The sequence below is a fragment of the Perna viridis genome, chromosome 3 (assembly GCF_037379345.1).
Source record: "Perna viridis isolate PV_CMFRI_1.1 ecotype Kerala chromosome 3, ASM3737934v1, whole genome shotgun sequence".
In the NCBI taxonomy this organism is placed as follows: domain Eukaryota; kingdom Metazoa; phylum Mollusca; class Bivalvia; order Mytilida; family Mytilidae; genus Perna; species Perna viridis.
The window spans coordinates 24790253-24817494 of NC_142447.1; the positions used below are offsets into that span (position 1 = coordinate 24790253).

General features: G+C 32.7%; 2 protein-coding genes across 4 annotated transcripts; one reads left to right on the forward strand and one right to left on the reverse strand.

The window, feature by feature from the left end:
* Positions 1 to 1513: 1513 nt before the first annotated feature.
* On the reverse strand, positions 1514 to 16934 carry LOC148621565 (uncharacterized). 3 transcript variants are annotated; one of them, XM_088576072.1, is made up of 4 exons: positions 16918 to 16934; positions 7289 to 7455; positions 4638 to 5034; positions 1514 to 4318 (listed from the first exon to the last, which is right to left on the reverse strand). In XM_088576072.1, the coding sequence occupies exons 2-4, from the start codon at positions 7422 to 7424 to the stop codon at positions 3850 to 3852; spliced, it is 1002 nt and encodes a 333-aa protein (XP_088432198.1). In that variant the 5' UTR covers positions 7425 to 7455; positions 16918 to 16934; the 3' UTR covers positions 1514 to 3849. The 3 variants fall into 3 exon arrangements, with proteins under 3 accessions (XP_088432198.1, XP_088432199.1, XP_088432197.1); XM_088576073.1 differs by lacking the exon at positions 16918 to 16934 and adding an exon at positions 10678 to 10811; XM_088576071.1 differs by lacking the exon at positions 16918 to 16934 and adding an exon at positions 10160 to 10357.
* On the forward strand, positions 14865 to 23958 carry LOC148621566 (RIIa domain-containing protein 1-like). Its single transcript, XM_088576074.1, has 4 exons — positions 14865 to 15057; positions 21346 to 21422; positions 22769 to 22815; positions 23771 to 23958. The coding sequence occupies exons 1-4, from the start codon at positions 14941 to 14943 to the stop codon at positions 23866 to 23868; spliced, it is 339 nt and encodes a 112-aa protein (XP_088432200.1). The 5' UTR covers positions 14865 to 14940; the 3' UTR covers positions 23869 to 23958.
* The last annotated feature ends 3284 nt before the right edge of the window (positions 23959 to 27242 follow it).

Sequence of the window (27242 nt, forward strand, 5' to 3'; positions counted from 1 at the left end):
TGAAGTCATCACTACAGAAGTTTTATGGTCGTCATCATGAACTCGTGGATCGTTATGGTGTATCCATCAGCTCCATGAAAACTGATTTATTCAACGGGTCATAGTTTTCCTTTTGTCGTTTGTCTACATCGGACTTGACTTTTTATGAGCAACTCGGCGGGTGTTTCTGGAAAAGCAGAGGACACTTACCCTACCGGCGCACCTGGTCCATGCTCCCAGTTTTTAGTGGAGTCCGAGTTGCTCATTTACTTTTGTTACTTTGTATGTATGATTTTAGTTACTTTATGTTCTTTGTTGTGTATGTCTGTTTTCCATGCCTGGTCTTTGTCCCTGGATTACATTCTTTTGATTACCGCTATAACCTTGGTTCCCTTGATTACTCTTATAGTATCGGGATCTTTTTTGTCACATACGATCATTGAGACAGTATTCATTATTATGTAATGTTCAATATTCATGTCAATCATTGGCCAATTCATTGCATTCCTAATTTATTATTCAGTAATAGGCACTTGTAATATAAAGTATATCATAAGGTTGTAACCATTTGATTTTAAGGGGCTATGATCAAACTTTGTAACCTACCCTTTTATATTTATTTATTTATTTATTTGCTTTCCTGTCTTTGAATTTCTCAAAACTTTCAATCCAGCCTTTCTATTGCAAATTTGGTCCTTGCCTAGTTGATTATTCCATAAATAAGGAGAGGGTTTGATCTCCTGTCATATGGCTTATCATCAGAATCACTTTAAACACCGTTTTTTACAAGTAGATTGAAAGATTGTTTTTCACAATGATAGAAGCAAATATACCAAAAATACCATTATAGGAAGACTGTACAATTTCGGATTTCGGCTCATTGTCATAGACTTCATTTAGTCCTTATCGTAAGGATTAATTCATCTTTATATCTTTCACAGTTTCAAAAGAGTTAACAAAGAGCACAGATCATCAATTACTTTGACCTGTCAATAGCATTACCATCTATAAGAAGGTGTTCAACAGGGTTTACCCAATATAAAATTGGTGGTATTTGTTTTTTTTTTAATCCCTTTTTAGTTTTGGTGATAAAGTTAAAAACGGTTAGTACATTGTATACCCATATCTTATAAAAAAGGATGACCATAAATTTTCTATCGCAGATACTACAGATACCATTTACAGTATTTGGTTAGAATCCGCTCAGTGATTTCATGGAAGCAGATTTTTAAGAGATGATAACGACGACAACGGATTCAAAGCAATGGTAATGGCTAAAATGAGCATAACCTTTGGTCATAATGAACTAAAAGTATGTAGTATCATAATTCACGGAAATATTGATAAGCAAAACTTGCATGCTTTCAAACATTTACAATATGCATGTTCTGTCTACAATTAAGGGCCAGATTATGTGTCAGTATATTAACTTACTTACATAATTACAGCAAAGGGCAAAACTGTTTCCCGTGTCCTTATGATAATCATGATATAGTAACATACGCGGAGAGAAAAAATAAAAACACTCAATGACTACATGTTTCTATTTTGTATTTTCAATAGTAATGCCTGTCATTATTTACAATATTACTTACATTTACAATAATATTTACATTCACAATATTATTTACAACTAAAAGAATATTAGTTAATACTGATTGTGGAAAGTGTCAAACTATTTCAGCTACCATCGATTTCATGCAAATGTCTTAAGGGACCACTAGAACCCGTCATATTAATAATTGGTTATTAATTAGTGCAACAAATAAAATTCTATAAATAAAAGTGATTTCTCACGTCTTAAGAGTATAAACAGTCTGCTTTTCCTAGGGAAAAATAATCATTTTACAAAAACACCATGCAAAAAAAGTTTCAGATAAAGTGTAAAAGGGTCACTGGTCAGTCACACAACTATCATGGTTAATTGGTCCAGTGTTAAAACACCTTGTTCATTCTATATATATGCCACATGTTGACATTTTCTGATAAATCAGATATGCAAACCGATTATGCTGAAATAGAATTGTAATACTGGACTTGGCACAATACATATATGTAAAAAAAGGATATAGAAAATAGATTCTACAATAGCTTAGGTACTGAATCGCCATCTTAGATTGGTGATTGTCAATTACCCCAGCAATATGAACAGTGAAGTTACTACATTTCACCTGCATGAATTACATAACTAAATGTTTTGATGTTACCTCGCCTATAACAAATTTATAAATTCTTTTGTAGACAAATTAAAGGGAAGATAGTTCGTTTTCACAAAATGAATTAATATTTCGTAAATTATGCAATATTTGAATTTATGCGGAAATAATTGTTTGCAGAACGTGTTTTGAATTTTTGCATTGAAATTAATTCAGGGTTGGAATCAGAACATGTAAAAGGTATCCAAAGTTTCTTCAGTACTATGCATTTAGTATTGATAATCAATGTGGACAAAATAATACTTCATATCTTTTCATTAATGATTTTTGTGTTGATTTATGAAAACGATGTAGTAGTTGACCCAGGAATTAAGGTGTCGTTGACGTAATCTGAAGGAAGCGGAGCGTGGCAAACATCTTTTTTTTTTGGGGGGGGGGATTGAAAAATAAAGATTTCACAAAAAAAAAAACCCTAATTTTAGGGGTTGTACGCCCTGCACGCATTTTCTCAGCCGGAAAAAAACATGTATCAACGTTCGTAGTGTAAGGGTCATACCTTTATTACAAAGTTTTTTCAATACATTCATATACAATTTTTCGGGAAACATGTAACTTAAAATGTCTAGCTACACAAATATAAGTACTTAAATTTCAGTAGGACTGGCAAGGAAAACGTATAATCATTTAAAAGGTATGCATATTTAAAAACTACAAATGTTAAGTGTGAATTTCTTTACATTGTATATCCTATAGTACGAGTTCAATTTAATGATTCAAATGAAATTTATGAAAAATGTTTTATTATTACCATCTGTGGTAAAACGTTCGAAGCCAATGATGTTGAACACGGACGGTCAAGAAGTGTCATGTTTTAGGCATTTTAGAGGAATTTACTGTGCTTAGGGTTGTAATTAACTAGAAATGTTAATGAGTTCGATCGCGAGTGATCATGTAGTCTACTAGAAGTCAAAAGTATAGATGTTTCTACATGTATCATAACAAAGTACCAAAGGTTTGATTTGGCACAAACTTATAAAGACACAGGTCTCTAAATTATCGTAAGCGATGTGTACATGAATTTGAATAGAGAGACTAGTTGATTAAACATATACACTGGCAAAAACTTGCTTAAGTTCCGCGAAGGTATATGAACAGTCAAAAAAAAATCTTATTAATAAACTTAAGGATGTAGACCTAGGGTAAGGGACACAACTCTTAAAAAGCATTGGAATGTTTGTAGTCAGCATTTTACATCAATCTTATGTAAGCATCTAGTTAACTTGGATTCATTTTATTCTGCTTCAAACGAAAACTTGAGAGGCTTTGGTGAAATTGGATGTGATACAAACATATCACTGATTTCATGAATTATGTCCCTTACTCTAGGTCTACCTCCTTAATTCTTATTCTATGATCTATATACGGTCGATTGTCACTCTCTTTTAAGTACGTACATAATACGTTTATAAAATTATTATTAATCCATATAACATTTATTATAATACACCCTACATCCTCTACATATGTAACATTAGGTACGTTTATTTTGCTGGTTAAAACATAATGATAAAAGATTAGGTCATGAACTCCTAGATGCATTTTTAGGTTTGATGGAGTGTGTCATTTTGTCTCTGAAAAAACTGTTCATTCCGCGTTTGTCTAAACCACACCGTATGTTTGTATAGAACGGAAACTAGCGTAGCACTTTTCAAACTTATCCTTTCTGGAGATTAAAATCTGAAGCTAGACGGCCTGGTCCAGTTAGACCACCTTGTATCTGTAATGGGGATATTTTCACATCAACTTCGTCTCCATTCGTCTTTAAATTTTCGTTCAAAATTGTTTCTAGGTCTTTCTGTCTTTCCATTTCCGCTTTCATGTTGTTCTGAACCTGTAAGTTGCTGAAGTCCCGACATAATTTTCCACTTGCACTCTTTCGGAAGTTCCTGAAATATGCTTCAGATGAGTTCGGTTTATTGGGTCTTTGTGATCTATTCCCTTTTGATCTGAAACTTTGCACTTTAAATCCGTTGGATAACCACAACGAGGTTCTTTGTCTTTCTAATGGATGTATATTTACAAGATGCTGATGAAAAACATTCATGTGTACTTGTTTCCCGTCTGAGAGAAGTGTACCAGAATGGTTTTTGAATCTTGTTTTAGCACTGTAATGGGGAATTCGTCTGAAATGATAGCAAAAAAATCTTACATGCAAAACAGGATATCAAATAGTCAGAAATACACCATGTACACTAAAGCATGATTTAGAAAACCGAAAAAATGCAGGTTATAGTAGTAGTATATATGTAGTCCTCGTTTAAATTATTACTAGTATTCTGTCCATAGATTAAACAATCATTTCAAAATTTTAAGAACGTAATGTGTTGAGGGTTTTTTTTAATTTATAATTCAACAAAAACGCAAAGATTCCGGGTATTTCTCATTTGTTTTCTTCAACGTTAAACCGAAACATAACAACTGTCTTTGATTTATTCTACCTACCTTCTTTCAGGTTGATCTGTTTCAATATCGTCCTTCTGAGAATTTGTATTTTTGATGATGAAGCTGACATTCCCGTTCGGATCATTCGGACAGCTGTAGGGTATAGAAGGAGCGATAATTCCTGTAGGTTCAGTACTCCGGGGTCGTCTATTCGAATTTAACAACTTAAGACGAATTCCTGACATTACAACACGTTGTCTGTAAGAACCGTACGAATTTTCGTACAAGGCTGGTAGCCTTTTAGTACTACAGTATGTCGAAGCAGTCGAAAGACGAACTGGTTCTTGGGAAGTGACGGTAAGATCTTGGTTTGTTCCGTTTAAGTCGTGACTACTAGAGACCGATGCATCCCCGTTCACATAATACTGTGGGAACCCTTGACCCTCCTCGTCAACACCTAGATAGAAATTAAAAAATATGTACTTCGGTTCGGGTATAATAGAAAAATATATTAGTTATACTAAAACGAGTTCAAATTCAGCGGGGTAAATCTTTAATACGTACAAAGCTATATGAAAGACGACATGTAGAGACAATAATAACTAAGGGGGTCAAAGAAGAAAGCATGAAATTATCGGCATGATTTAAGTTGTCATTATTTAATTCTTTTCATATTATTGTGCCAGTGTTCGAACTCCAGATGATTCATAGTTGTAGAGAAAAATAATGGTTACATATATAGTTTGTAGATTTATTCGAAAAAGGATGCACTACTCTGAAAAGACATGGTTTTCACAGTAAGATTTCTTTGACTATCAATTTCATTTTAACGAATCGGGACGACTTCAGGTCTAATCATCAGGATAGACCTGCGGTTTTGAAATATTTTCTTTTCAAATACCAGTTGATATTGATCGTAGTAGTTTTAAACTGACTGTATTTGGTTTAAATCCAAGGCAGAGATTGATATAAATCTTATCTTCAAACTGATTTCATGTTAGACATCTGCCCTTACATCAAAAGATCTCTAAAGTTTTAAACTGTTTGTTTATACATAATAAATGTATCCCAGACACAATAACGTTGATACTGTTCCCATGTTTCATGTGTAACTACATCGATAGTATCATTTATATCGCTACACGATCACTGGAATATTGAAACTTTTGAAAATTTTCGAACATCTCTGGCAGACAGACTGACAATTTATCAAAGAAGCTCTTTGACAAACTTCAAAGACATCTTAATGAACCGATAGTTTAAAGTATTACAAATTTCAAAATTATTCCTAACACACTGTGGCTTCATTCTTTGTATTGTACATGGTAGAACCTCTCCGTGATGGATTTTGATTTTGCTTCCTATTTCGATAGTTTTGCATTTTAGTTCAATAACGTCTTGTATACAATTAATTTGGATTTAGATTTTTCTATATATTTGATTCTAGTGCTTCTGATGAGAGGTTACTCCTTGAAACACGTGTGCAGTATATTGTAATTTACAATATATATTATTGGTATTTTTCTAAGAGCTAGAGGGTAACTTAATTTATCATAGTTCCATATACACGAAGCTTTGCTCTTTGCTATGTATTAAAAGGATCAAGGTAAACATCCTCACTCAGTGAACCACGTCTGCATTTTGGACTAGATATGATATTCTCCTTAAAGGTTGTCTTTAAGGAAATGATGTCACGCTGACGTTTTTGAGAAACAAAGTTGAATATATAACTAAATAAAGAATGTTCTGCTTTAAATAAATTCAGTGTATATGGTAAGATATATTGAATATTGAACTGCAGCTTGGTGAAGTTAAAAGTGGAATAAATGGTTTATTGCATGCAAATAAGGAAGGACTGGTGCATTATACATCACTACTTTGATCGATATTATCCTATATTTATGCAATAGTCCCTCTAGAATAAAGTCAATTGAAATCTTGCTTGTTGGATTCAGTGATTTAATATAACAATTCTTCCTTTGATATTTAAAGGTCTCGTGAACATACTTTTTATACCAGGAAACGTTCAATAATAATTTTATAAAACCAAAATGCATGTAAATTTGTGTGGTTTGCGGAGACATTTTACCAAGTTTCTAATAACATTTTATTACCTTGGTACAAAGGACATTAAATGCAGAAAAAATGACATTAAATGAGTCTGATGTAGACCAAAGTGTCCAAAATTATAACGCCGACCATCATCATTGATATAGTAAATTGAGTTTGATAGTTGTATCTCTTTGTTTCCGTCATCATGACAGTCTTTATGTTGCATTTGTATCAGTATATTTCAATAGATAACGAACATAGTTCAGTAGCATCTAAACGAACAACCTAGAATCAATTAACTCGTTGAAAAAGTATATTAAAAATAGATATGTCATGAAAATTGCAAAATCAATTTCATTTTGTTTTTATTCTGACATTTTGTTTAATATTGTTTAATTATAGTAGCTTGCATCATGGGTTTTGTTATGGAACAATGGAACTTCACTGCATACTCCCCTACAGGTGATTATATCATTTTATCTTGTTCCTCCGTTGGCCTTTGAAAAAAAATCATCTGCCCTTTTGACTTAGTACAAATAAGCATCTGTTATTTTACGTTAGTCTAACCTCCGGTATGAAGACGAAGAATTCATTGAATGGTATACACTTTGCTTTAATATGTTTACGTAAATAACAAATTAGATGTTAATTAGTCTTACTGTACGACTGGGTAGTTAATCCAGCCTGTTCGCTTAAGTCTTTTATAGCTGGGTGGTAAATTTCACGTGAGGACTTCGATCTTCGTGAGTGTGGGCGTGGCGATGTCGCCTGTCCATCGGATGTTTGCCACAACATGTTGTCATGGCAACAGAAGTAGTCGCTGCACCTGAAAAAAAACTATGATTAAACACGATATCGATACCTTGTGTAGTTAGCGTCTATTTTTTTCTGAAGACATCGGGGAGGAATTGTAGTGAAGTTTGATGTAAATTTGACCTAATCCTATTTTGTTTTGATAGTAAAGATAAAAGAAATGCAAAGGCTCTGGACTAAAATGCTTAATATCTCACAAAACTTTTAACGTGTACATGTACTAGGTCGTCCGACCAGTTTTAAAGATGTATGCCTCTTCACATTATTAAACAAAATAAAAAATCACTCATATCATGATGGATCATTGAAAATTGTTTGAAATTGAAATTACATGTCGGATTTCTGATAAAACTCGTGACATCTGTTTTAAGGGTTCTTGTTTAAGCTAACGAATTGACAAACAGAGAACGAATTACAATTTTGTTAAATGCTCGGGGAACGACAAGGAAGCGCACAAAGTCTTTACAACTTCGTCTAGCAGTCGTTTTGCAAAAAGTCGTTCTTATTCGAAATGATCGTATCTGTTATAACAAAGAGACTAACCTTATTAGAACATCCATAAACTTCACCAAATTATACTTAGACGATTAGTCAAAACAGTTGAAAACTCAATTACTTAGCAACGCTAAAGACCACGTTTGTTTAATTACTGTTTCTTTAAATTTATTTAATAAAAATCTGTCGATCAGTATTTAATCGGCGAACGTCAATTTTGTGGAGATTTTCTCTGTAATAATATTGATCTCGGGAGATATCACCGATCAAACCAATAACTAAATTTCATTTTAAGTTTTAATATATTACCAATTTGTTTTAGTCTAAATCGCTATTGTAAATACAATTTCTTAACTAGACTTTGAAATTTTCTGTGAAATTAACTTTTTATAATGGTGTCATAAAGATTTTTAAAGGTGCTTTAAAGGTTCTTTTACAATACCTCAAGCCAATTTGTGGAGAAATAGGCGAATATAGGCCTTGCCCTTAAGACCTTGTCTTTTTAACTTTAAGTAAATAGCCTTTCAAATGGTTGTTGTCATTAAATACATAAGAAAATATCTTAGTATTGTCAAGTCTTTAAATTTCGTATAATTTATACACAGAGAATTGGCCTGTTCACATTTTCGATAACTTATTAAGTAATTGACGTTGTAAATCTGAATTATTGATCAATTACATGAATTGAGTAAGTTTTAAAGTAACTTGGGTAGATATGCATATGTATACTATGCGCATAGTTATAATCAAATTGATTTCGACTTGCGTGTTAAGATTTTAGCGCTGTGCCTGAATCTTATCAATTACAGTACATGATTCCAATATAAATACCATCATTTAGAAAGATACTATAGATTTTACCCGACTAATTACCATAATCAAAGTTTCCATTTATGAAATGTCACAATTTAGGATCGTGTGAAGGAATAAAGATTTTTGAATATTAAATATTTAATATGCTTTTAAATGGAATACATGTCCTACCTATCTTGTTGTATAATATTTGTAAAAAAAATTAAATTAAATCAAATGAATATTGAACAGTTTGATTAAGAATTTGTGTCAGTTCTGGGTGTTTTAACTCGGAATAAAATAAAAGATGTCTGTTGGTGACATATTCAAATAATATTTATATGGTACATCTTTTATTATAAGAATTCTATTAATGTTAGAACTAAATTATATAAGTGTGGGCATGGGTCATTTTGAAACAAATCTGAGTAAACCAGTATATACAAATGTATGTCATTATATTAATGGCTGATGAAAATAAATTAATCATATGATACATGTTTATTTTGTATATTTTACAAAAATAATTATATTTAAATATGTAACTACGGGATCGAAACCTTTCACCAGGGTGTATGTCTTTATCTAAATTCAATTACATGTATAAAATTTAAAATTCAACTGAAATGCACGTGCAACAAAGGGGGCGTTATTTAAACGTTACCATAGAGAAGGAGTTACACTAAAAGTGTAGTCTTGGCGGTACTTTTTTTTCAGATGTTCACAAAATTGTAATTTTTTTTTATATTTTACGAAACAAAACGCAATTGAACGAAAAATTACAGAAATTGAACTTAAGTTTACATCATCAAGCGGATTGTTTATTATGTAGTATACTCAGTCTACATATGCTTACAGTACTTAAACAATCCAAAAGAATAATGAAGGAAACCAAGGTATAGCGGTAATCAAACGAATGTAATCCAGGGACAAAGAGTAATCAAGGGAACCAAGGTTATAGCGGTAATCAAAAGAATGTAATCCTGGGACAAAGACATGGAAAACAGACATACACAACAAAGAACATAGAGTAACTAAAATCATACATACAAAGTAACAAAAGCAAATGAGCAACTCGGACTTCACTAAAAACTGGTAGCATGGACCAGGTGCACCGGAAGGGTAAGCGTCCTCTGCTTTTCTAGAAACATCCGCCGAGTTGCTCGTAAAAAGTCAAGTCCGGGTAGACGAAAGAGGAAAGGAAAACTATGACACTTTGAACAAATTAGTTTTAATTGTGTTTTATTCAGTCAATTACCAAATAAAATATTGGTGATTGGCTATACAATTCATCATATCCATTCTCTCTATACCTTGTAAGGTTCCACCGAACATACTTGTTGCTACTTTAGTTTACCAACTTAAATCAACAGTATTCTGTATCATATATAGTAGCTTGTTAAAAACCAAAATATTGTAAACACACTTACGCATCACGTTCAAAAATCCCATTACGGAAGCTCTCTCGAGCGCCACGCGCACTAAAAGATCTTTGGTCTTGTAACCTCATCGCTTAAACATCAAGCGCCTGTATTTAACGAACTTGTTGAAACTACATATTTTATTGAAACGAACTGGTTTGCATATCAAATGAATAACGTCCAGATAAGTGTTTTATATCCAAGCCTAAAATATCGTTCTTAAAGCCTCATTAATAAGTGCCGATCCGACATAAGTATATATAAACCGAACAGTCTGTGTTTACAAAACAAATATTTGTTCTTAGTAGAAGAATATATCCGAGCGTCAAACCTGCCGGATTTAATGATTAAATGGAAGTTAAATTGCAAGCATTTTAAAACTAAATTCAAGAAAATACTTTAACTATTACATACTTATTATCCGTTTAAAACACAATGGTAATGACTTAAACAAACATACAAATTTTAAAAATCCTTCAACAATTTTAATTGTGATGTCAAATATTCAGGCTAAAGGATAGACTCACCCTTTGGTATGGAAAGTAGCAAATTTCCCTTTCTCAAAAAGGAAGGAGTACATACGGTTATATTAAGGTGATCATCATCCAACAAAACAGAGTTCGATTTTCCTTCAAGTTTAAATACTTTAATAGCTATTGATTTGGAATCAGTCTTACGAATCTGAAAGGTGAAACTTGTATTTCAGAATTTGTGACCCGTTCAGGTTTTCAACACATTGATTTCTTTTGGTAACTTTTTTTCAATAAATTGTGTATTGGCTATAGTAGGTAACTAAGTCGATATGTTCGTCTTTTGTTCACCTGCCATTTGAGATCCATAACTCACGACATTACTAAACGTTCCATTAGAGATTATTGTTCCAGATATGCACTATTTTTAACTTGACTATTTACCATTCATTTCTTTATGCTGGACAAAGTTGACATTCAAATAAACGCAAGGTAACGATGGAGATAAATGAAAGCATGTCACATGTTCATTAAAATAAAAGCACATTATGATGCTTTCAAAACACAATGGAGGAAGTTCCGAACGATTCTGATGCATATAGAATCTTTAAATGCTTCGAGACATCGATCGTGTCTGGAAGCAGATCCAGCGTCATTGTCCTGTTTCTGGTGAATTAGTGCACGGAAAATTTAGGTTCAAAATAATAAAATGAAATCTACTAGGTTGGTAAAAAAAAAGCTCGCATACCCAGGTTTTAACGAATTTATGTACGCGATACAATTTTTTTTATGTTGGGAGGAACTTGATAAACTGCTTTTTCACAATTTGTCGTACTAATACTATATTTCGTTGGCTTGGATGATTTTGTATTTACGGTTATAAAATTTACTTATACTGATCCTCACTGTCATTCATTTTTTTTTCATAACTTTAAACCAAACTGTATTGACTCAATTTGTTGTTCGTTACCCTCATTACCAACCATTCTCAAGCTGCCACATTAATTACATGAAGTGCGTATAAATACAATAGATACTTCTTCACCAAGCCTGACAATAACCTCGGGTGGCACATATTCTCAGAGTGAGAAATGGTCGACTGAAATCCACTATATGCTCGAATGTCTTGTGGAAATTTCGAATAAGACGGTGCCGGGTGGTGCTACATGTAATGGATCTGTGTTTTTTATTTATTTTTATTTTTTTTATTATTTTTTTTTCGATATTTTTGTGGTCCATGGTTATGGGAAATTTCCGGAAACTGAAAGCGCAATTATCACATAAATATTACTTTATTGTTTTGTTTGTTTATTTGTTTGGTTTTGTCATGTTTCCCTCCCTTCGGCTCCTGCGTATGGAGTGTTCATATCACAACTCATACGTTATGCCAGAGCTTGCCGAAACTACGCAGACTTTTTGTATCGCGCTAGAACTCTAACAAATAGGCTTCTGGAACAGGGTTATGTTGTTACAAGATTGAAGTCATCACTACAGAAGTTTTATGGTCGTCATCATGAACTCGTGGATCGTTATGGTGTATCCACCAGCACCATGAAAAGTGATTTATTCAACGGGTCATAGTTTTCCTTTCCTTGTTTGTCTACCCTGGACTTGACTTTTTATGAGCAACTCGGCGGGTGTTTCTGGAAAAGCAGAGGACGCTTACCCTTCCGGTGCACCTGGTCCATGCTCCCAGTTTTAGTGGAGTGCGAGTTGCTCATTTACTTTTGTTACTTTGTATGTATGATTTTAGTTACTTTATGTTCTTTGTTGTGTATGTCTGTTTTCCATGTCTGGTCTTTGTCCCTGGATTGCATTCTTTTGATTACCGCTATAACTTTGGTTCCCTTGATTACTCTTTGACAATATCTTACTTAAAAAAACTGATACACAAACCTGCAAATGTTATTTTTAGTGGGACGCATTTAAGAAGCCAAGGTCACAGTTTATAGGAATAATGATAAAAAAATCACAACACGTTGTCCTTGGGCTATAATTTTCCAAAACTATCATGGAAGCAGTGAATAAAATTAGTTTTATATATGCGAGTACTTTTTACATTTATAACTGGTCCTAAGGAGGCAATTTTGATACCGGTGCTTTTTGGTATCGTTGTAAACGATATAATTCGCCTTAATTGTTTCCAAAAGTGATCGTATGGCTCTTATTTATCAGTTCTTATCTACAGCGTGTCATACACAAGTATAGCATCAGACTATTATAATTTGCAGTAAGACTCAAAAAGAAAACATGTACATTACTTTTAACCAGCTTTATGCCGATGATAAATGTGAGGACGAGGTTAAAATAATCTATATCTTCCGACTTTTGCTGTATTTCTAATGTATGTCAAAGGCAGGGGCGGATCCAGGATTTTATGATGGGGCGTACATAACGAAAATTACAATATTTAACAGATTACGGTAGCTTTTTGTTTTGTTTTTCCTTTGAAAACGGGGAGGCGTACATGTGCCCATTATGCCCTCACCTGGACCCGCACCTGAAAGGTGTATTACAACAGTTCTAAGTATACCAGATACCATTCACTCATATTTAACTTAAATTATTGTCCATTATATAATTTGGCATTTCTGTAATGAGAGTAGATCTAATACCAAAAAAAACTTGGAAAGATATTCAAGAAAGGGCTGTTTACGTTTCATATGACTGATGACAAAAGCATGCACGTCTAATTCAAACTTTAAGTACCAGTATTAAGGTTAAGAAGATGTGAAAACATTCAATAAACTTACTCCTCTAGATCTATATTCACATGTATGAAAAGTATAAAAAAAAAAAAGAACTCCTGTTTTGGGTACGACGTACTGTTAGCTTGGTCAGCATGCGAAGTGTAAGCACAACTAGGTGTGGTTTCCACAATTATGACATTTTCATGGGGCAGCCAATCTATAGAATCAACTTCCTAATGATATAAAATGGAAAATGGGTTTGAATCAATTCAAAAACATAATTAATCAGCGGGATGCCATCCAAATGTCCACAATATTATTCAGCACTTCTCTGTCACATAGACCATGACCGGGTATGTAAGCAAGAAAACTATGTATGGACTAAATCCCGTTCAGTTCAGAACTGCAACATTGACTCCACTTCAACTGATATTAATGGAACGAAGGAATGATGTGATCAATGTACCTTAAAATAGTGGAAACACATTTGCATGTAAATAAAAGTTTTCTTATTTATTTGTTTTTTCAATTAAAACTTCGGAATTTCAATTAGGTTTGTAGAAATCCACCACAAGAAATGGGCTTACAAACATCAATCTATTACAGTCCATGCACATGTATGTGATAGTTTTTCAACTGCCCTTTGATACTACAGTGGTTGTTTCATTCATTCATTACTACAGTAAAATCCATGCAGTTTAAGATTGCAAAATATGTCCCGAAAATGTTCGTTCACATGTTGTCCCGCCAAATAACTCCGTGGAGATTTTCAAAAGTTGACAGGTATACATATTGGGACGGGAAGGACTGAGTGTAACTACAACTGACAATCAATTCAATGAAGCATGGGCGATTTGTGTATAAATGTTTCTATGTTAGGTCTTATTTTATCTCTTGTTGCTGTTACGCTGTTGCTTTAAGTCATATATAGTCGGCTGTATGAAACTTGAATGTGCTTATGAATGCATGCTCTTTAAAATTGTATCATTTTTTGTATATGTGCTTTGTATCATATATGTGTTTTTTTATTATTTCATTATCTATGTCGGTTTAAACTCTACAGATCTTATGTTTCATCGTCGGAACGTGAACCACGGTTAACTAAACTGTGCGTTGCCTTCCTGCAGTTGACATGGACTCAGTGAAATTACTCTGTTACAAACGTGATCCGTCTTACATGTATTTAATTTCGTATGTAGTTCCTTTCTTATATTTTAAATGTGGCTACTTTTTACTATGATAATATACAACATACAACATAATTATATGTATTTTATTTACATGTAGTTTAAATGGAACTAACCGTTTAAATGTGGCTACTTTTTACTAATAACCTAAGTAGTTAGTTTCACGAGGTTTCATTTCATTATTCCTCGTCAAGTATGCTTATTTTAGAACTAACTCTATGTTTTGTATTTACTCTAATTTTTAATGTTATAAACATGCTAAAAGGTGAACAATTACAATTCATGTTTGGTACGTTGTTGTCAGAAAGCAACACTTTCAAAATATCTATTGGTATTTAGATATAGATTAGATATTTTTTTCAGCGTTGTAAGCGAGTCGCTTATATCATTCTTCACCCAGGACAACAATAACAAACAAAATTGTGAAGAAAATAGAAGAGGAAATGAACGATCAGCCCAAACACAAGCCCCCACATGGCATGGAGCCCTACGATTTGGGTGGCGGAGATGATTTAGGGGCACTTAGTAAAGAACAGCAGCAAAAATTGAATGATTTTAAGGTTATACATCGTAGATTATTATTAATATTTGGCAAACTGTACTGTACAGCTCTGGACACTAAATATCCGGCTTTCCTACTCCACAACTGCCCAAGTCAGGTGACCATGTGAGAAGCTCACATTAGCCGTAGGTCATACATGTATATCTTGCCATCAATTAAAAAGCTCTACACAACCATAAATACATGATATATACAAATGAATCGACAATATGAATTATGCATGTAGTTCACAGAAGTGATGTTGGTATTACATGAAACAGATTCTTCACCACTGGCATGTCAATGAATCTGGTTTTAATGGACCTGCTTCCATCTTAAAAAATGTGAACAAGAGTAGCAAAAAACTTTTTGGCACCCCTACCATTGCTTTCATCACATAAAATATTGAATGGCTTCTGTTTACAGTTTTCAATTACTGTATGTTTGTACTCTCAAGACTTGGAACTATAGCCTGCTTTATGATTTGGGTGCATTTAGTCCTTTTACATGTGCATTAAAATTTTTCTGTAATTTTTTTGTTCGTGAATGTTTTTTCACCAAGTTACTAAATTGATCTGCCACAAAGTACAAGTTGTGTTTGGCCACGGAGTTCATAAAATCTTGACATACATGTTATTAGCCATTCAAAATTGTAAATCATGCTACATGTGTATTTGTCGATGATTCTAGAGAGACTCCTATGTTGGTCAGCTGTTCCAACCGTTTTAACGATTAAACCTTTCATGTCCCCACAGTTGTTGACATAAAAAAAAAATGGCAGAGAAAACAATAAAAACTTGTGGAATTCATTTCTGGGGAGGAATTCTTGAAACCGGGAGATGGGATGCCTCCCACACGGGAGACTTTTTTTTGCGAGTGAAAGGTAAAATTATGGGAAACACCTACACAAAACAAAGGAGGGTAAACACTTATGTGTCAACTTATGTGCAAGGTATATACAAGTGCAACTAAGAATCAGTTAGACAGATGGTTCACTGTTTACAGCTGCAGTCTTAGTATGGTCTCCTTGAGGTTCTCTGGCTAGGTAGCCTGATAACTTATGAAGATAGCCTGTTCCAATCAGTAACGATGCGGTAGGAAGCTAAACTTGTATGCATCTGTGGAAATACTGATTTGGGAGAACTTCTTAGATCGGTATTGTCTTGTAGATATAGACAGTTGCCTCACATCAGATGGAATATTAATGGCTGCTTTGTTACATGTGGCTTTGTAGTAGAGAGTAAGTCTACTGGTTTTACATCTTGATTGTAGAGAAGGCCAGTCTTGGGTGGTTAAGATGTTAGTGACTGTTCCTGGTTCTCAACTTTATGTTGATGTTACAAATCTAGCAGCTTTTCTTTGGACCATTTCAATTGTGTTATGTTGTTTTCTGTATTGGTCCCACACTGCCGATGTTTCTTCTCAGGAATCCGAGGTTCTTGTTTTCCCATGACACTGCCTTGTTGATGTGAGGCTCCCATCTTAGGTCTTCTGACATGTCTACTCCCAGATATGGGTACTGTTGTTAGTGTATGACCCATCATTTCATGATATTCTATTACTGGTATTTTCTTTCTTGTTACTCACAGTATATAACATTTTGCTGGATCGAATGTTGGCCAATTGTCTGCCCTCTTGGTTAGAATTGTTTGGTCTTCTTGTAGTTGTTTTCTGTCTTCAGTTGTTTTGATGGATTGATAAAATAGTGAATCATCTGCAAACAGCCTTAGTGTTGTGTTTTTGGATTTTGAATTTCCATATCATTGATGTAGATTAGATCCCAGCACTGTTCCTAGTGGAACCCCTAATCTTACTGGATTATTCTTGCTATTTTCTCACAAATGTCTAATCACAGACATAAAATAAAATTTACCTTTACCTTGTATAAACTTTTCCCTGACCGTTTCCAGTTTGTCTCTTGCTATTTTGATTCAAATGCATGCTAGGAGTGTTGGTTTATTGTGCGTTTAAAGACATGGTGGGAGTGTTTGTTTAAACACACGGTAGAAGCGGTTGTTTATCGTGCCTTTGGTGAGTGTTTATCGTGCGTTTAGGTATCATTCATGCAAGAAACCTTAACGTCTCAAGGAGTGTGTACCTGTCAACTGGTGTAGTGAAGCTCTGAGCCTTCAATACAAGATACTGTCAGTACAGCTCACAGCATAGTCTGATAAATACCTGGCATACCTCCAATACCTGGTATGCCAGGTATGAATCCTTTGAAATTGATTCTGTTATTTGTAATATACAAATGTACAACTCGCTAATTGATAAATAAATTCTTGTGTATCTTGTAAAATTTACCTGTTCACCAGGACAGGTGATAGTAGAAAATGTAATTCACCAGTAAGGTAAAACTGAATTTTAGTTAGTGTTTGAAAACACATAAATGTGTTATTGATATGAAATGAGCAATTAGACTGATGAATATATGAAATACATGTACATGTATTTTCTATTTCTACTTTAAAAGAACTTTTTAAGTAAAAAAAATATTCCAAAGTTAAAATACATAAAATGCAAAGTTTCTGGTGTTCTATCCTAACATGCCAACAGAGGAAAAATTGTATTCATTTTTAAAATAAAAATCAGACTATAGTTTAATTTTAAAAGGGAATTTTAGTTGAGTTATATTGACTTCGAAAAATTAAAAATAAATATTTAACTTTTTTCATTAGGACTACATGTAGGTGTTCCCATAAAAATCATTTGTAGGGAAAAAGTCACAGAAAATATTACAGTTTATAGATGTACAATGTATATGGAGTTTTTATGAAGATAAAAAATTGTATTTTATCATCTATTTCATACCATGTAATACTGAAATTAAATAATTTTATATTATATTTGCATACATGTCAGAAAATTTGAAAATTTCATTTTTATAAAAAAAAAATACAAAGAGTAATTAATGGAACCAAGATTATAGCGGTATTAAATCAAAAGAATGTAATCCAGGGACAAAGACCAGACATGGAAGAGTAATCAATGGAACCAAGGTTATAGCGGTAATCAAAAGAATGTAATCCAGGGACAAAGACCAGACATAGAAAACAGACATACACAACAAAGAACATAAAGTAACTAAAATCATACATACAAAGTAACAAAAGCAAATGAGCAACTCGGACTCCACCAAACACTGAAAGCATGGACCAGGTGCATTGGTAGGGTAAGCATCCTCTGTTTTTCTAGAAACACCCGCCAAGTTGCTCATAAAAAGTCAAGTCCGGGGTAGATAAACAAGATAAGGAAAACTATGACACGTTGAATAAATCAGAATGAAATGTGATAACAAAACAGTTTTTTTCATTGGCAAGGAAGTTATTTATTTTATTTCACTTATTACATGTATTGAAAAAGGGGGAGGCCACATCTACCAGAAGATGACAATATTCAGAATCCAATCTGCATAGGAATTTGACTGCTTTACTTCTAATAAATGGTCACTACTCATTACAATGAAAATAATTGAGAAAAAAAGGCTAAAATTGACATATGCATTAAACCATATTATTAGATGTAGGATGTTCTTGATGGTTATATATGACTTAAAGCATTGTAACACATCAGTATTTTCCCTGTGACTTTTTTTTTTTTTCAGTTAACCTTCAGTGTAAAAATCAGATGTCCATGGAAATATTAGGAGCAAATAGAAATTTATTACATGCGATCAGTAGTATAAATTGACTTTACATACTTTGTTATATTGCAAATCATTGTCACTCAGTACTATTTTATATTTTTTGATAAAAAAAGATAGATGCAAAAAAGCCTATTATAGAAAACTTAAAAAATATAAATAATAAATGATAAATTAATTGTCTGTCATAATGTCACATTTCAGATTTATAACAAATAAACAATACCAAATTTTCTTTATTAAACATATATCATTTCAAAGAGAAAGTTCGATTTTATTTAAAATCAAATCATAATTACATGTAGCAACTCAAAGTTTTGTAGAGGTGTTTTATCATAAATGGTATATTCAATGTTAAATGTTCCTCTAAAAAATTTTGGTAGCTTTTAATATGGGAATCTTTCTGTGCAGTTATATATGAAGATTTCCTGATATTAAATGATAAAGCAGAAAAATTTGTGTTCATACAACTGAAAAAAAAACCCAAAATATAGTTTCCTAATTATGATTTTTAAAATAATTAAACTGCAAACTAGTTTTTCAAAATATTTCAGAATGATGAATAATAAATATAAGAATTGTCACATACATGTAATAATTCAGTTTATCAAAAAACAAAAAAAATTCCTACATATACATGTATAATGTTTAATTATAACACTGGTAAATACACTAATTCATCTACAAATTTCCTGACAACTAAACAGTTTGGAAATTTTAGTTTAAATATACTTAAAATTTCAAACCTTAAAAAAAACCAAAAAAAAACAAACTTATTTTTAATTTATTCTGCTTCTACACTAATTCTAAAATGCTGAGATGAGCCACCTGTGTGTGATAATTAACTGTACAGGTAAAACCATCAGTTGGTACATGTTCAGTTAATTAGTAATTTCCTGTTGTACATTGGATAAAGGTGATGCTGGGGGATAGGGGTCTTTTTAATAAAGGGCCAATAAGCAATAAATACCTGGCATTGGATGCCAGGTATGTATCAGACTATGCTGCAAACTGTATCTCCCTTACTGGGAAGTGACCTATGGGGGATGTTTTGCATAACTTTGTTTTGCACAAGAAAAGTAATCAAATAAAGTATAAGAAATATATTTATCAATTTTACACTTTAATACTGTTGACACATTCTTAGAAGCATGCTTCAAACTAGCTGCGAAATGGTTGCTCTTGATCTTTTTTTTTTTTTTTTTGATCTTACGTTAAAAAAATACCAAAAAAATAGTTAAAGCTACGTTTCGCAGCTAGCTTCCAACTGCCAAGAGTACATCACTATCTGAGGGTCTGATGACATGGACACATATTAGTATGGTATAGATACATGTATAATGTATGGTATAGATACATGTATAATGTATGGTATAGATACATGTATAATGTATATGTTCCTATAATATTAAAGTTGTTTATTTTGAAACCCATATTTCCTCTGTGGATAAATTAGAAGGAGATATTGAATTTCCTCCACAGGCTTAGACATTCATTTGGCTGATAGGACCTGAAATATTCAGTCCTTGTACTAATCCATGCAACTATTTCACATATTGAATGTTGACTGATCGCTGACCAGTGTATTGTGACCAACCTGATCAGGGTTTTCTTATGTAAAGCAACAAATGTAACGGAACAAATCAGTTTTCTCCCTAAAATTTGAAATAGCATCCTGGTAAACTAGAAAATTTGGATAGCATCTTCTTTTTTAAATTATAGTATCACATTTGTATCATTATATACAGGAAAATCAATTCAGATACATGTAGTATCACATTGAATGAAAATATCATCACATTACCGTGTTGCTGAAAGGCCCTAGGAAGAACACTGACTAATCTATTTATAAAATACAGTTTAAATTCACCTAGAATTTAAAATATTGAATATAGTTTACATTTTGTGTTTATTAAAAAAAAGAAAGCAATTGTAAAAGAAAATGGATTAAATTTATGACGTATTGGTAATAAATATGGGTAAAATGATACACGTTAACCCTCCCACATTAAGGGGAAAGACTTTGACAACATGATTGTAAAAGTTTGAATCTCCCGTATAAAAAGGTGAGATTTGTGGGAGGCCTTTCCTCTTTCATCTTCCCTGGACTTGACTTTTTATGAGCAACTTGGTAGGTGTTTGTAAAAAAGCAGAGGACACTTACCCTACCGGTGCACCTGGTCCATGCTCCAGTTTTTTGTCCGAGTTGCTCATTTACTTATGTTACTTTGTATGTATGATTTTAGTCACTTTATGTTCTTTGTTGTGTATGTCTGTTTTTCATATCTGGTCTTTGTCCCTGGATTATATTCTTTTGATTTCTGCTAGAATCTTGGTTCCCTGGATCACTCTTCCAGAGGTTAACAGGTACGGTAAAATTAAAAAATGAAATAGACCATTCCTTACAATATATGAACTAATCAGTGTTTATGTGGTGTTAAATGGTGGTGACCACATGTTTTACAAATTATTTTTTACAGATGAATGAACAATGGCAAGATTGCAATTATAGTTGCACTGATGGGTTCAGGTACTGTACATACAACCTGTCTCTTTCGTCATACTCAGTATAAAAAGTTTTGTATCTATGTCTGTGTACTTTGAACATATTGAGATATACCATATGACTTATCTCTAAATAGCTGTGTATAATTTCTATTATAGAAGAAGACACGAGTGGAGAATGAAAAATACCTAAGAGACCATCCAGAAGTTGAAAGCTTATTATCAGGGTTTTTAGGGTGAGTTGCAGTGTGTACATGTCAATAGCTGTTTGAAATTATAAGATTAATTTCATCTCACAAAAAAAAATAATTTTCAGTTTCAATATAATTGATTGTTTAACTATCTCCTGAGAAATACTTAGTTATTTTCAAACTTAACCAACCCTTAAATCACAAAAAAATTAAATCTTGTATATGAGGCCAAAAAAATTGTATATTGTTTCCTGCTACCCTATATTTTTTGTGCCACCCTTAACATGTTATGGCCAATTTGGCTCAAGCACTATTTAAGTGTAGTTTCTTTTCTCAATTAATTCATTGTATTTACATGTAAGTAGTACCCCAGCTAAGAATCATGCAAAATGTGATTCATTGTTGGAAAGCTTACATATTTTTATTTATTTATTTATTAAAATGTTATAAAAAACAGATATTAACATGTGGCTTTTCATAGAACCATTGTTCATAACAGATAAAAATTATATAGAACGCAGTGTAGAATTTAAAATTAAGGGAGATAACTCTGTAAATACAAAAGAAACTTTGATTTTCCATATTGACTATCTCTTAAGAGCAGATGGATTAGAATGAATAATTATACATTTCATCATATAGGCCTTTAAAGCAAATTAATAACAAAAATGAAAATATGTAGCCTTTTTTGAGGTAGATCACATTTTACTGAATTTGTATGATTCTTGCAAATACTGCTACTTAAAAAATAAAATAATTTCCCTATCTACCTACTATATGTTTTTTGCTGGTGGCAGGAAAAAGGAATATTTTTTTTGGCCAGATGGAGTTGGTAAGACCATTTAGGCCAGTAAGAAATTATATTTTGGATTATCGTCCCAGTTCAATTACAATTAAAAAATTTGTCCTAAATAACATTGTCTATGAAGATTGTGAAGATAATAATTTCTGATTAAATCATTGACTAGTCGAATAGATGGTATGTTTCACATGAATAGATCTTGCTTCAACAAATGTTTTTTTTAAAAAATAGAACAAAATCTTTAGAATAAATTCCCCCTTTATTTTACATTGTATTTTGAGTTGTGGATGATATCTTATGATTAACTTTGAATTGCCTCAAAATATATTTGTCATTTGTTTAAGATTACCTAAAAGCACCATACTCAATATTTCTGTCTTACCTGATTTACTTTCGTACCTGGAAAATATAGGGAAAGATGCAAAAATGTGGACTCATATTCTAAAGACATTTCGGTAAAAAAAGATACTATTTTTATTTTTGAATTGTCTCCCTTGACATTAGTAAAATATTGTAGTCACTAATAAGTCAGGAAGTTTGCCTGTATTTGTGATTGATGTGGATGTCTACACATATTTTTATTTTACAGTGAGGTACTAAGAGATCGCCCAGAAAACATCAGAGATTTTGCTGCAGGTATGTATTTTGCCGTCAACATATTTGTATATACATGTTCATTTACTTCCTACTAGATGATTCATGGTAAAATAATTGTTATTTCTGTTGATAAGATGATTATAACGACTTGTTCACTCCAAAACATTGAAACTGAGAATATAATTTTAACCACTTGTTCACTCCAATGATTGAAACTTAATTATTTATAACTCCTCAACAGACACCCATGCTGACACTTTCCAAGTGGGGCTATATAGTGATAAGGGTGCCTGTCTGTTACATTGGGCAGTACCTGCCACTTATTTGCAACACCTCCTATATCACCAAATTAAATTTAATGAAACTTTCAGTTGGTGAACGTAATTATATACTGTGCTCAGTGCTTCCTCCCTTTATTTTAAAATTATTATTTTTAAATTGACATGATTTGTATGTTAAAGCATGAAAAATCACAAAAAGAAATGAAATCAATTTAATAATAATTCAATTTCAATAATTGATATTGTGTTAATGAAATAATTTACTATAATCATATTTTTCTTGAGAAAAAAAAATACCCCCTCCTTTTTGTGAATATCTGGATCCTTTGCTGTCAATACTTGTACTTTTGGGGAATTTATGGTGATTAAGTATGTCGCCAAACTTTAATTTTTTCACAGTACACTGTAGGGGCATAGCAGCTGGTATAGCAAGTAGGGCTGGTATGTACCAATAACTTTTTTGGTACATTATGCTAACAGCTACGATTCTTGTCAAAAATTAGGAAAAAAGCAGGGTAATTGACTCAGTTACTAATTAAAACAAGTTTAAACGAAAGCATATGTATTATTAATTCCTGTCATGGGAACCAAGAATTGGAGGTTACTTTATACTGAGCATAATTGAGGAAAAGGAACACTTTGTCATATCTCATTCACAAATTTCAACATCTTAGTTTAATAAAAATAATTTATATAAGAAATTACTTTTGTAGATTATTTTACCAATCCAGAATTACCTTCAAATTTACAAAGAACATTAGAAGTAAGACAAGCCAGGTTGAAACAGAACAGAATATTACAGAAAATCTAAAAAAAAAACACCTGACTTTTTGTACTTATTTATTTGTACATAGATCTGAGATATGTTGTTATATTGCAATAAATATTTTAAAAATTTAAAGTTGAAGATTAATTTTATTTACTTATATAAATGCAATATTTTATATAAGCATGAGAAAGGTTGTAGCTTAAATAAGGTCACTTTGAAAAATGTTATTGATGCAGAGAGTCACATTATTGGAACTTATGATATTATAAAATTTGCAAGAAATGTGGTTATGGACAGGAATCTAATTTACGCAACCGTCTGGCAAGAGAAAGAATTTAGAACATACACGTATTGATAGGAGTGTAAAGTATTGCAGGTCAGCTTTCAGACTTGGGGAAATAGTTTATCAGTCTGACCAAATGGAATATATTTTCTCCATACCTGTTCATTATGAAAATGTACCAAAATGTTGGATTGAATGAATTTTTGTCTGACATTTGCCTTTGGTTGGACACATTTCACCATGACTGAGCTCAAAAGTTTATTGGAGTGAACAACACTTGTTATTTTTTCAAGAGTTTCTGCAAAACTGCAACTTTTACGTCATTGAAAAAATACTCACTTTTCTGAAATAATGAGTAATGATTATTGTTTTTTTTTTTTTTTTTGTTTTTTGTAAATTGTTCTTTGCGGTGCTGATGTGACTGCTGATTTACCGATTATAACGCAATAGCATACAAATGCTATTTAATCACCCCTGTTATGGAAGGTGGAGGTTCAGCGCGCTGTAAAACCTGGATTAAACCCACCATTTCGATTGAAATGCTTGTACCAAGTCAGGTCCATTGCGGTACCAGATGTTCCGGTGGTGTACTATCAATTCCGTCAGATTTATTATTTACTCGACCTTATCATGGATCGGATTAGTGTTCGGTTATTTTGTTGTTATCCTTATTTATATAAAAAAAAAATAAGAACGTTGATCTGTCTATCTAGTTCCCCGCATTTGTGACCTCAGAATTGCTACGTCATAGTTTCAAATTACATTCTTTGATATATTTTTGAAGACAATTTTGACAAAGATTTAAGAGGACAATGACAAAAGAAAAAGAAAAACAACAGTGCAATGGAAACAAAAACAAAAAACTAAAAAAGTTTCAGAAATATATGTACAAGACTGAAGAGAAACAGAAAGTGGACGGATGGATACGCTGTTCTTGTGCGACACTGATTTTACCTCCATACAATTAGATTAGAATTTTTTTTATCTTTTTATATGAAGACATTATCGAAAATAAGTATGTAGATCAGTACTACCTCTGGTAAGCAATGAGACATCCATTCTTACCGGAATTAATGGTAGCACCGCAACTACACGCAGGATCAGCTACAAAATGTTGAATGAATGAATGAATGAACTTTATTCTCATATAGTTAAAAAGAGAAACATATATACAATAATGTATAACAATTATATGCATATGTGAAAATTACAATACGTAGTAAATTTAGAAGATTAATCCGGAGCACTGACTTTCATATCTATCAACCTTACAAATCAGCTTAATTTTTCTATAACTATAATATTTTTGCGTTGAACTGATTATCAAACTTAAAAATATTAGAATTTTTTCCAACAGTACCCAGGAAGTAATTTTTTTCTAACTAAAGCAAAATATTTGCAAGATAGAATGTAATGGAATTCGTCACCGAAGTCACTCGAGTCGCAAAGTTGACGGAGTCTCTCATTCCTAGGAACGCCTTCCCGTCTCGATTTGGCAAACGGTGACTACCGCATCTAAATTTGCATATAGTAAATATCAAATTATCTTGTAATAATTCAAGAAATTTTTCAAATTGAACATATTTTTTTGTGTGTATTCTATAACATACATTTTGGTGATTCGTTTATCTGAGATAAACACAATTGAGCAAATTGATCTTTAAGAATATGTTCAATGTATTTTGAAACACCTTTGTCTGCATATTCCATAAATAAGACACGCCACAGTTCGCACGTCTTCACTTACGTTGTTCCATTCTCTTATAGAAGGTGGCATGGATGATTCACTATAGTGAATGATAATCTACAGAAGAGTAATATAAGATCAGATCGATTACGTAGCGGATAGATTGTTGTACTCTGAATAAGAGGGGGGGGGGGGGTAAGTTCGCGGAGAGAGCTTTGAGCTTTGCCATTTTGTACATTGTTTATTGTAAAACATTTGTAATTTTCTCTTATTTTGCCTTACAGACAATTTTTCTTAGCCTGTTTCTTCGTATAAATAGCTACATTTTGTAAATATTTGGAAGACTTGTTACTGTTCTCGCGGCTTATAATCGCAGTTTTTCCAATTTGTTATATTAATTGGTACCGCAATTATCCCAGACCTTACTGATGGGGCGTATAAATACAAGATTTAACTTATCGAGTTTGTTTCTACTTAAGCTAAATTTTAATTTTCGTAGTACACCTAAGTGTTTGGATACACTTAGAATAAGGTATCAATATGGGTGTTCCATTTACCATTATCAGAGGATGTTACTCTGAGATGCTTTAATTATGAAGTAAAGTCTCCAGTAATTCATTATTTTATTTTACCTGTGTTAAATGACACAAGCCATTTGAAGGACCAATCATTCAATTCTCGTAAATCATGATTAATTACATTTTCTATGTCTTCAAGACTATCTATCTAATCCTCTTCATCTCCGGTGAGACATAAGGCTGCTATTGTTTCCCGCCACCTGGATCTGTCCTTGGCTATCTTCTGGGCTTCTCCCCATGTATATCCACCCTGTTTCAGCTAAGCCGCCACTGTTCTTTGCCAAGTTGTTTTTGGCCTACCAGGCTTCCGCCTTGCAGGTGGGGTCCATCTGAGGGCAACTTTAGGTAACTGTTGCTGGTCCATACGAAAAACATGCTCTAGCCATCTCAACCTCCTTTCTTTGATCTCAATGTTGATGTTCTTGCAATTTGTTTTTTGGAGCAGTTTGATATTTGATATTTTGTTTGGCCAAAAGATTTTGCATATCTTCCGTAGGCATCCATACTAAAAACTCTCAATTTTCTTTAGATCGCTTTGGATGATTCTCCAGCACTCAGATCCATATAGTAAAACTGATTTCATGTTACTGTTGAAGAGTTTGATCTTAGTTTTCAACGAGTAGAAGTTGCATATTCTTAAACTTTGTGGAAAGAACGGCTATGTCATCAGCGAAATTGAGGTCTTCAAGGTGTGACATCAGGTCCCTCTCGGTCTGTCTGATGTTTTTCTCATTACCCAGTCAATGGTCAAGAGAATAGGTGAGATGATGCAACCCTGTCTTACTCCTGACTCGACCTGGCACCAATCAGATGTGCTGTTATTTAGGATGACACTGCACTTATAGCCATCGTAGAACTTTCTGATGAT